At 39.1% G+C, this 11,178-nt stretch overlaps 1 protein-coding gene across 1 annotated transcript; it reads left to right on the top strand.

Annotated features, from left to right (window-relative positions):
- The first annotated feature begins 4,709 nt into the window (after nt 1-4,709).
- LOC116109619 (homeobox protein knotted-1-like 6) lies at nt 4,710-7,685 on the top strand. The gene is made up of 2 exons (XM_031395849.1): nt 4,710-4,887; nt 7,480-7,685. Exons 1-2 carry the CDS (start codon nt 4,710-4,712, stop codon nt 7,683-7,685), a joined length of 384 nt encoding a protein of 127 aa, XP_031251709.1.
- Nucleotides 7,686-11,178: the final 3,493 nt, after the last annotated feature.

The raw sequence follows: 11,178 nt of genomic DNA, 5'->3' as shown, positions 1-11,178 counted from the left end.
TGTGCAAATTAAATCATGTAACTCTAATATTATAATCAACTTTGGTATTGTGTTTTGTTCTGAAAAATTCATCTAAATGGAGCGCTCAAGCTTAGTCACTGCCGCCAACAAAGTACGATGGTTTTGTGTACAAGAGTCAGCCAATTGGATCGAACACCACCATGGTCATAGCATTCTTCGACTCGGTATGTCACGATAACAAAGATGCGTGGCCATCTCTCAAACAAGCCCTTGAACACTACAGTCTGCATGTTTCCCTCGTCGTTCATCTCTTGCCTTTGCTCTTAGTATTTCCTTTCTTTTTTTTTCTTTTTTTTTTTTTTGTAAAATCTTTCAATTTCTTATGTTTAATTTATTTAACTTCTTCATGATTTGGGCCATCTGAGGATGTGATTCATCTCTAGCAAGAAGCATGTGCACTTTGTTTTTTACCTCAACCCAACTACAACCACGACTCTTCCTTAAACTCATAGCTTTCATCATATCTGTCATTGCATCAACCTCAATCCACATGTTTTTGGAAGCATATATATTGGATAGAAGGATGTAGTTCCCACAATTTGTAGGTTGTAGTTCAAAGAGATGTTTAGCAGCAGCCTCATCTATACTCACATTACCGTGAACTTTACAAGAACTAAGCAAAGCTCCCCAAACACAAGCGTTTGGCTTGAAAGACATTCGCTCAATCATATTATATGCCTCTTCTAGCCTTCCAACACGACCTAGAAGGGTCACCATGTAGGCATAATGCTTCATCCTTGCTTCAATACCATGCTCTTTACACATGCTATCAAAAAATTTGCAGCCTTCATCAGCTAGGCCAGCCTGGCTGTAGGTAGATAATACACAAATAAAGCTATTAGAACAAGGCTTTTGTCCACTTCTTTGCATCAATTGAAAAATCTATATAGCTCCTTTAGCCTTTCCATGTATAGAGATTTTACTCTGTGTTGGTGTGGTACCAAGAGATTTGGCATGAGGCATGGATAACTTATTGAATTACAATGATAGATATTAAATAAACAAAGGCGGGTTTGTCTCAAATAAGCCTAATAGAAAAAGTTTTTGTGCATTCTCAATTATCATTTTTTTTTTTTTTTTTTTTTTTTTTTTTTTTTTTTTTTTGCCATTAAAGTTTAAAGCTTGGCCACAAATGTAATTGTTAATTCTAAAGGCCTAAACTTTTTGCCAAAATTATTTCCATTGCAGTCATGGAAGAACTGATAATATTATTTTTCAAACAGAAATCGAATTTATTAAGTTTTATGATTTTCATTTTTAATATCCTCCAATATCTTAATATATCTTCATAACAAATGATTGATGTGAAATTTTGTACCAAGCAGAGATACCTAGTCAACCTCAGAAGGGGCCAGACAAGATTTGCATGTGGTTACTGATAACCAACAAGGTTGATAAAAATGACATAAAAAAGTAAAGAACAAAAGAGATTTTTATAGTGGTTCGGCGACATAAAGACCAAGCCTACATCTATTGTTATGTTATTGCTTAGATATGTTATAGGGCAAAGAGAAGTTACAAAGGAAATGTGCATGAGCTAAATGGAAGACCTTTAGCCCTCGCAACCTTCTCCCTTAAAATGCTTTCTTACACAGACGAGTGTGTTTTTCTCTTGAACTTTATTAGATTGGAATTCTCTCTTGAAATGGAGGCTATGGACTCCTTTTATACTTGGTCCTTCTGGCAGTAGTTGAGACTAGGTATTACGGGATTGCTTGCATGCATAATCCCTTTAATCAGGATCTGAGTTAGTAATCTCCATGCTTATGATAGACCAGGCTCTGCTAATAACAACCTAACCCATGCTTATGACAGTAATTACCTTGTGAGAGAAGGTAAGCACTGATGGGACGACACGTGGGATGATCTTGGTTGACAGGCTTTGATACACCTTAAGGACGCATAGCACAAATCTAACCACTAGGAAATTAGGCACAACATTAAACCCCCAGTTTTTTGAGGGCAGTGTTATGCTTCAAAAACTCTTTTGTAGTGACCTGCGTGTCAGATGGGTTGCGAGCTTCAGCGTCTAATGGTTTTGGAAAGCTACATCTATCTTATCGGATCTGTTTTTTCTATGTGATGTGTCACCTTTGACACTTTTTCCCTTGCCTTGTTTGGTCACATCAAAGGCCTTTTCACTTAACTCTTTGGTAGTGCAATGAATGATTGCACATCTATTTACCTTCCCCATGAGTACGAATGCGTTGGAAATGACAGCGGTTGGAAGGAATGAGGAGACGCCTATACCTTTTTTGTAGGTACAATGAAACGATGATAATGATGATGGCCAATTGTTGGCCTTCCTCTCCATCTATAAATATGGTCGTTTCATTTAGGGCTATTATCTTTGTCGCTTTTGCTTCTTTATTTTTAGAAAGATACTTGCTTCTCCCTACTTCATAACCTTTGTTGAGACACCGGAGATTATTAGTGTGACACCCACATCAAGATACATAATTTTATTTATGCTCTAATACCTTTAGTTGAATCTTGTTAGAGTTATTTGGACAAGTGTTAAAGAAATTCTTTAAAATGTTATTAGGGGTAAAATAGTCATTCCACTCATAATTGATGAAAGAGTGGGGAATGAAAAGAAGTAGAATAACATAGAGAAGATAATAGAAATGAGGGCATTATTGTAACTAACTAAGGGACATAGATGAAATTTTTAGAAAGTGCAAGGGTAAAATGGGAAACTATATATATTATTATGTAGTAATAAGAGTTCAAGAGTTGAAACCCTAGCCACTCCACCCATTGTTCATGCCACCTTCACCCCAAATTCTCTCAAATTTCTTCACTAAATCTCCAAAGAAATTCTTAGGATTTTGGCTAGATTTTGATAGATTTTCAATCCTAAGCATTCAAAGGTAAGATTCTTGCACCAAAATGTGAGATTAAATTTTAAAGTTTTGAATTCTTATGGTTTTATATGCTTAGGGTTAAGAGGAAGGGGAATTCTACCAAAGAGAGATTATAGTGTTGGAATTGCTCAAATTCAAGGTAAGTAAATCCAACTTTAATTTTGATTGAATAAATACTTGTGTAGAGAAATTTTGTATATGTTGTATGTGTGTTTGGATGATGAGAATTATGGATTTAAATTGAGGTTGTTTGATATGTGAATCTTATGGCCATGAGAAGTGATATATTCGTACATGTGAGTTGATGCAATATGAAAGAATGGATGTGGAGGGTGGAAGGTGAAATTCGGCTAGGGTGGTTGTTGGCCTTAGGGAGTTTTTGCTCCAATTTTGGTGGCTTGAGAAATAAGTGAAACTGTAACCAATTTAAGGTTTGTATGAGCATGTAAGGTATTTGATGAAATTTCAAAGAAAGTGCATATATATGATTATGTTAGATTATTACTTTGTTATTGAAATGTTGTTGGTAGAGAATACTAATTCCATAATGATATCTTTATATGCCATAATGCATTCTTACGTTTGAGCATTTGCATTTAGAAAGAATAGCAAAGAATGAGCATATTTACATGCACATATACATGTATGAGAACATTAAAGAATAAAGAGAAAGAAAGAAAAGAAATTAATTGTAGAATCATTATCTAAAGAACATAATTAAAGAATACCTCAAATCTAAAATTTTACTTAAAGAAATATAAAAAGATAAGAGAAGAGAAGGTTGTTGCGATCGGGAACCCATAAGTGACAGAGAAGAAGAATATCCCCACATGCACGCTGCCTTTAGTGAGCAGCCTAAGAATAAGAAAGAATAATTTGTACAGTCCGTAAGAAGTGCATGTGGATGAGGACTGTACCCAAGAAAGAATTTGAGAATACACTCACACGGTCAAGGTTCCGAATCCATGCCTCAACCGAGTCCGATCGGCAAAGAAATAATAGAAAAGAAAAAAAAAAGAATAGAAAAGAAAAGAAAGAAAGGATAGAAAAGAAAAGGAAGAAAGAATAGAAAACAGGAAAGAATAGAAAATAAGAGAAACAGAAAAGAAAGAAGAGAAAGCAAAAAGAGAGAATTGAAATAGAAAAGAAAATGCATTGCATAGAAATTTTTGTATGCATTTGTGCATATGCATCATGCCATTTCTACTACCCTGAGTTTGTTTCCCTATTTGTGCTTACATATCGATAAGTGAGAAACTAGAATCTTTGAAAGAGCATAGAAGAATTGAGAAGTTTGGTATAAGGAAAGAAAATCTAGGATCTGAGCAATGGAAAAACAATAGAAGTATTGTTAGTGCTCACTCTGTTGATTTCACTGTTTTTGCAGGTAATAGATGAGATGCAGTTCGGGAGGAATGTCAAGTAATGGAGGAGAATGAATTACTTTGTACTTTTTTTTTGTGAGTTTATTACTTGGTGTAAAGATTTGTATATAAAGTTAAATTATTTTGAGCCCACTATTACATTACATGTTATTGAGTTTTACTTATATTTTTCCAATGAACTACTAGCTATACAGAATATTACAATTAGGCAAGGTTGGTATACCTTTTTTCCCTGGTTTTATCATTGTTATTATTCTTTTACGTTTCGCTATCTGACTGAAGTTTCATTTTCATGCAAATGTCATCTTCTAACAGGTTCCATACCTACGATGGAGGAGAAGGAGATGGCGACAGAATCCCTCCTTGGTGGCTTGCGGACTGTGGCAATAAGCCTACGTCTTGGCTAAACTGTTTCGACCAGGCTAGGCCCTAGAAGATGGTTCTTGTTATTAGGTGGCTTCATAATTGCCAAGAGGTGGGCACTCCAGGTGGTGTCGTTGATTGGGGAATAGCCCTGATGGTCGACCTCTTTGAGGATAAAAAGGCTAGGAGGAGTAGAAGAAGCCCTCGAATGTTTGTTAAAGGGCTCGCCTTCCTTAGTTACAAAGGGCTCTGTAAGCAATGAGAAAGCCCCCAGATCATCTTTGGGCTTCGCTGGGCACCCTTTTTGACTACGTTCTTGGGTCTGTCTAGGAAGAGTATAAATAGCAGAGTCAGGTCACTTTGTTAACCCAAGTGGTTGCGGATTAGAGCAAGGTTTGTTCCTTTCCTTGGGCTTGTTGCATTTATTGGTTCAGATGTTTACGTCACTAACGGGTACTTGTGGTTTTCCCCTTACAGCTTTTCTTCCTAATGACTGTAGACGTAAAAATCTACCTGTACGGAAAAAGGGGTCTGATCCCGGGAGGTTGAGGCCACTAGCGATCTGCTGTACCTGCACACGTAGAGAAACACACGCGTGAAGCGAACGGGAAACACTAGGGTGGTGTTTGCCGTAGGCACTCCGACGCTCAAGTCAGCAAGGCTGAAAGGCTAATATAGTGAGGGCTAGGGAATAAGAGATTACCAGAAGTCTAGTCGAGGACTGTGACTACGGCGAATAAGTGAAACTCTCGAGTAAAGAGTCTCGGGTGTGAAGGTGTAATGTCGATGTCCTTTGTGAGAGGGCTGGCCTCTGCTTATATAGTGGTCGTCTGGTCTCCCAATCCTGGTGGGAGCAGGAGTCCTAATGTGACTCCGATGTAAACCCTAGAAGAATTAGGGTCGTGGTGAGTTGTCTTACCAGTGTCCAAATAGGAAGGTAACCCTGTTTAAGAGAATTCGCTAAGTGGGAAAGTGATCAGGAATAGGAAGGCGTCCTTGAATAAGAGGTTGATTAGGAGTAGGAAAGTACTATGAAAGGGCTATGGGCTCTGGATTCGTCCGTGGACCTAGGAAATGGACTAGGTTTGAGAGGCTCGTGCCTGCGTGATTTGAGCCGGTTTATACCTCATGTCAAAATAGAACTAACTTGGCTTGGGCCTTTGTAGGACTGGGCCTGGTCTGTCTTCGCTAATGGTCATATTTCCCTATTTGGGCCAAGGACGATTTTTAGCCCTAACAGTTTGTCCCCCACTCTCTGAGTTGAGAGTATCTCAAGTCAGAGAGTAGGTTGCGCTCAAGGCGAGCTCGTTCTTTCCTCATGGACGAGCGATCATTGGAGAGAGCTGACCGCCGCAAGTGATTTGATTGGATCTTGGTCGGTATCCATTCCTGAACAAGAACACGCCACCACACGGTGTGCCTGATCGGTTCGACGAGCCGAAGAGCAGAAAGCTAGGTAAGGTCGCTCAGTACGTCAGCGCGATTATCAAGGAAACCGCGCAAGGGGCAATTATTCGTCCTGCCGGATCGGGCGAAGTTCAGGAAGTTCACCGAGGAGCTCCATTCGTTCGGGCTGTTGGGACGACCAGGTAGGTGGGGTAACCGAACATGTTGACCACTCGTTCGTCTCGGACGGACAAATGGACGAGGCTTGATGGCTTTCTGAAGAGTTTAACCCGGGCTACCCCAAGCTCATGCGTCGATCGATCGGGCCTTCCGGGATGGCTGAGTGCGAGATGCCTGGGAAGGCTCCTAACCTGAGAAGCTTAGTCGGTGGGACGGATCGAATGGCCTAGTATACTGTTGGGGCGAATATTGGACGCGTGTCGAACATACTTCTGGATGTTCAAGCTGATTCGGCCAAGAGGGTCGGGCGACCGAGATGCGGAATCCGTACAGGTCCACGGTTTCCCAGGTGGTCAAGATCGCTGCCACGTGTATACCCCAAAAATACATCCACCACCTTTCATATTGTCAAATAACAGATAACGCCCAAATATATTTTCCAAGCCCACCTAATAAGTAAAACAACAATGCTACAGACACCAGCGATTTTACACCGAAATTTTGTACCGACTTACATGTATACTGACTCAGACCAATCAACGCATTTTACCTTATTAAATTTTTTCTAATGAACGGCCGTCTATAACATATGGACGACCGTTCATTAACACGGACTCTCGTCCATATTATATGGACGGGAGTCCATTTACTAGGGACGGGCGTCCTCATTTAAAGGATGTCAGTCCATTGGCAAATGAAATAAAAAAATATAAAAATTTTAAAAAAATCTGGAATAGATGCTCGTCCACAATGAATGAACGCCCGTCCATTGTGTAAGGACGGCCGTCTGTATGTAATGGACGCTCGTCCAAAAGGGATGGACGCTCGTCCATCCCTTATGGACGGGCGTCCATCTAATTGTTTTGTTTTCACAGACCCATCTCCTCTCTTTTCTTCATCTTCATTGTCAGTGGTGCAGTCCATTTCATTGCCTCAAATAATGACTATGGTGTCAAAGATTTTGATATGGAAAAGTATCAACTCTCTAAGCATTTCCGTTTTCCTTGGCTTCATTTTTTGGGCTTTGTGCTTCATTTTCTGGGCAATATATGAAGCACTTGCAGGCTGAAGCTTTCAATTGAATTTTTTAAATGTTTGTTTTTTTCAGAACTGTTTCTGCTGATTGGCAGGTTTGGGAAAACTACATGGATAAGTATTTGAGTGGAAAAATAAGCATCTTTCATGCATGATTCTTTAACGTGGACAATGCAGAAGTAAATGAATATGTTTAGGATGTTTGGCATTTTCTTATTTATTAATATCTATCTTGTTGGTAGATGAAGGTGTTGGATCATCTGATGAAGATTATAGTGGGGGTGAGAGTGAGGCTCCTGAATGTTCCCGGATGCCACCCGTGGACTGTGAGCTTAAGGACAAACTCTTCCGTAAATATGGTGGTTATGTTAGCACCTTGAAGCATGAGTTTTCTAAGAAGAAGAAAAAAGGGAAAACTACCGAAAGAAGCCAGGCAAATCTTGTTTGATTGGTGGAGTGTCCACAACAAATGGCTCTATCTGACGGTATAATTTTTCCACAGTATTATTAGATTAACTAAGCAGTTGGGCATGGAGCAGCAACTGGAGTCTAAGAAAGCGAGGAAGAGAAGAGGTGTTTAGAATGGTTTTTTTTTTTTAAAGTATGGACGGAATGGACGCCCGTCCAAACGTAAGGGACGGGCGTCCATATTAACTAGACGCCAGTCCATAAAATTTGGATGGGCGTCCATTGTTTTTTTTTTTTTTAAACAAAACAATTTTTTATGGACGGTCGTCCATTCCACTATGAACGACCGTCCAGAATGTATGGATGGTCGTCCGAAATCGTTGGACGGCCGTCCATTTATGTCAGTATTCAATCGCCCAACGTGGAGACCTTCACGTGTTTCGGTGTAATTTTTCGGTGGATATATCATTTTTTTAAGTAAAATGTCTAAACCCTCTCATTATGCGTCTGCATTTTTAAAGAAAACCCAAGTTAGCTCGGCCTAAACCCAGGATCTATACATTCTACTCAGAGCTAATAGATAAACAAAAAATTTCTCCCGACTCCCACAACCCAAAATCTTGATTGGAATTCACTGCAAAATTCACTCTTACTCTTGAATTATTCATTGAATGAGCCTCGGATTCAAAACACCATTCTCCCCTTCATAATGTACAGTATGGGAAATCTTGATGTCCATATGAGAAGTACTTTCACTTGTAACAGCAAAAGCAACCAGAATTATTGGATGCCAACAATAAAATTACTTAAGGTTCAATAGACTAAGATAAAAGCTTAATGCAAATATGCATTTTGGAATTTGCCGTTTAATGATTTCTAATAAATGTTCATGTTGCCATTTTCCAATAAATTGATAGTAATGCACCATAAAAACGATGTGTTCAGAATGTGAGCTTAAAGTGCTACGTGAATGCAAAAAAAAGAAGCAATGTTAGTTCTGTTGAAAATGTAAGCCTACTTAGTGTAACAAATCCCACATTGAAAGCGTATTGGGGAGGTCTTGGGCTTATAAATGGGGGGAGTCCCTCCACCTAATAGGTTAGCATTTTGGGTGTGAAACTTCTAGTCCGTGACAAGTGGTATCAGAGCAGACCCAATCCGTCTTTCGATGTCCCGTCAAGCGCCCACGTAGGGGCGTCCACGTGTGATTGTGGGTCCACACGAGAGTGAAGTGGATGGGTAGGTAGGGGGCCCCACCTGTGACGAGGGCGTCACAGGATTGGGTGGGGGAGAATGTAACAAATCCCACATTGAAAGCGTATTGGGGAGGTCTTGGGCTTATAAATGGGGGGAGTCCCTCCACCTAATAGGTTAGTCTTTTGGGTGTGAAACTCCCNTGAATTAAATTAAGTGGTAAATATGCCTGTTGCGTAGTGCCCTTTTTATGGCATGGTCATGACTCATGCATGTTAGGTCCCTCACATTTTGGAATTACAAAAATACCTTATAAAAACTAATTAGAAATATTCTCAGGATAAGTATCTCCTGAAAATGATGAAATGTGTGTTGTCACTCCATTAAATTTATATTATCCTAAGATAGATTACGTCGGTACGATTAAATTTATCTTCTTTTCAATATAAATTAAAAATCTAATTTGTAAAATTAATAAACGAAACAGAAAACAAAAATGTGATAAATGTCAAAATGATTATAATCGAGTCAAAGATAAACACACTGTCGACCCCAACATTAATAATCACTGAAAAATGTACAAGGATAATGATATAAATTTTATTTATTGACCAAATCTACAAAGAAAACAAAAAAACCGAAATTGACCCATTAAGCAAGTTCCACAACGTGTCATTGACACAAAATTAACGTTACGTGTCCCCATGTGCAAACTAATATGTTAAGAAATAAAAATTTGAGTAATAACACTAAGGACATCGACAAAATTACACCGAAATTTTGTATCGGCCTACGTATAATGCGCGTCTGAATTTTTTTATAATTTTTTTATAGTGAATGGCCGTCCATCAAATTTGGACGGCCGTTCACTCACATGGATGCCCATCCACTCACATGGATGCCCATCCACATTATATGGGCGGGCGTCCATATACAAGGGACGGGCGTCCCCATTTAAAGGATGCCCGTCCATAAATAAAATACAATAAAAAAATTTACAAAACATTATGGACGGCCATTCATAGGTTGTGGACAGTCGTCCCTTAATTTTGGACGGGCGTCCGCAAATACGGGACGTCCATCCGAACTTAATTTGTTTTAAAAAATAAAATAAAAAATTTGGACATTAATTTGGATCCTTACATTTGGACGGGCACCCATTCCAATGGACGCCCATCCATACTTTTAATTAAAAAAAAAAAGACCGTCAATCAGTTGTCTGGGCACTTGGATTTCCTGTTTGCATCAGCATGGAAGAAAAAGAGAGGAGGAATGAAGACGAAGAAGAAGAAGGATCTAGATATACATGCACTAGTAGACACCAAGTCATTTTTTTTAATCAGCTTCCAGAAAAATAAATGAAAAAAGGAAGGGAAAAAGATTTATGGACAACAGTATAGATAATTACCTTTCCAGTGTTAGAATCCACCAACATACCCTCTGGGTTGTCTCCAACAATTATTAGAAGTTTACCATCAGGACTTAGCGAAGTATGCTGCAAAAACATAAAATAAAAAAAAAATAAAAAATTCAATTGAAAGCTTCAGCCTGCAAATGCTTCATATATTGCCCAGAAAATGAAGCACAAAACCCTCCATGTCAACAAAGGCAGCACATACTATACGGATAGATGGACTGTTGAATGTAACTAACTTACATTCACTCGCCAAGGAAAACGAAAATGCTTAGAGAGTTGATACTTTTCCATATCAAAATCTCTGATACCACAGTCATTATTTGAGACAGTGAAATGGACTGCACCACTGGCAATGAAGATGAAGAAAAAGAGAGACACCGCAGTCATTATTTGAGGCAGTGAAATGGACTGCACCACTGGCAATGAAGATGAAGAAAAAGAGAGACCACAGTCATTATTTGAGGCAGTGAAATGGACTGCACAATTGGCAATGAAGACGAAGAAAAAGAAAGGAGATGGGGAATGAAGACGAAGATGTTTTGCAACAGAAGAACGAGTTTTTGTTTAAATCTTTTTTTTTTTATTAAAAGTATGGACGGGCATCCATTGGAATGGACGCCCGTCCAAATGTAAGGGACGAATGGACGCCCATCCAAATTAAGGGACGCCCGTCCATAATTTATGGACCCGCATCTAAATTTTTTATTTTATTTTTTAAAACAAATTAAGTTTGGACGGGCGTCCGTGGATGCCCGTCTAAAATTAAGGGACGGCCGTCCACAACCTATGAACGACCGTCCATAATATTTTACAAATTTTTTTATTATATTTTATTTATGTACGGGCGTCCTTTAAATGGGGACGCCCGTCCCTTGTATATGGACGCCCGTCCATATAATATGGACGGGCGTCCATGTGAGTC

Source organism: Pistacia vera, unplaced genomic scaffold, assembly GCF_008641045.1.
Source record: "Pistacia vera cultivar Batoury unplaced genomic scaffold, PisVer_v2 Contig585, whole genome shotgun sequence".
NCBI classification, from domain to species: domain Eukaryota; kingdom Viridiplantae; phylum Streptophyta; class Magnoliopsida; order Sapindales; family Anacardiaceae; genus Pistacia; species Pistacia vera.
Note: the sequence above shows the minus strand (reverse complement) of the source record. Positions and strands in the feature narration are given on the sequence as shown.

Bases quoted from the DNA above. Each gene is read 5' to 3' on its own strand.
- LOC116109619 (XM_031395849.1), top strand. From the start codon at position 4,710: ATGGTTCTTGTTATTAGGTGGCTTCATAATTGCCAAGAGGTGGGCACT. The intron at 4,888-7,479 runs GTAAGCAATGAG...TCTTGTTGGTAG, and splicing joins CCTTAGTTACAAAGGGCTCT to ATGAAGGTGTTGGATCATCT.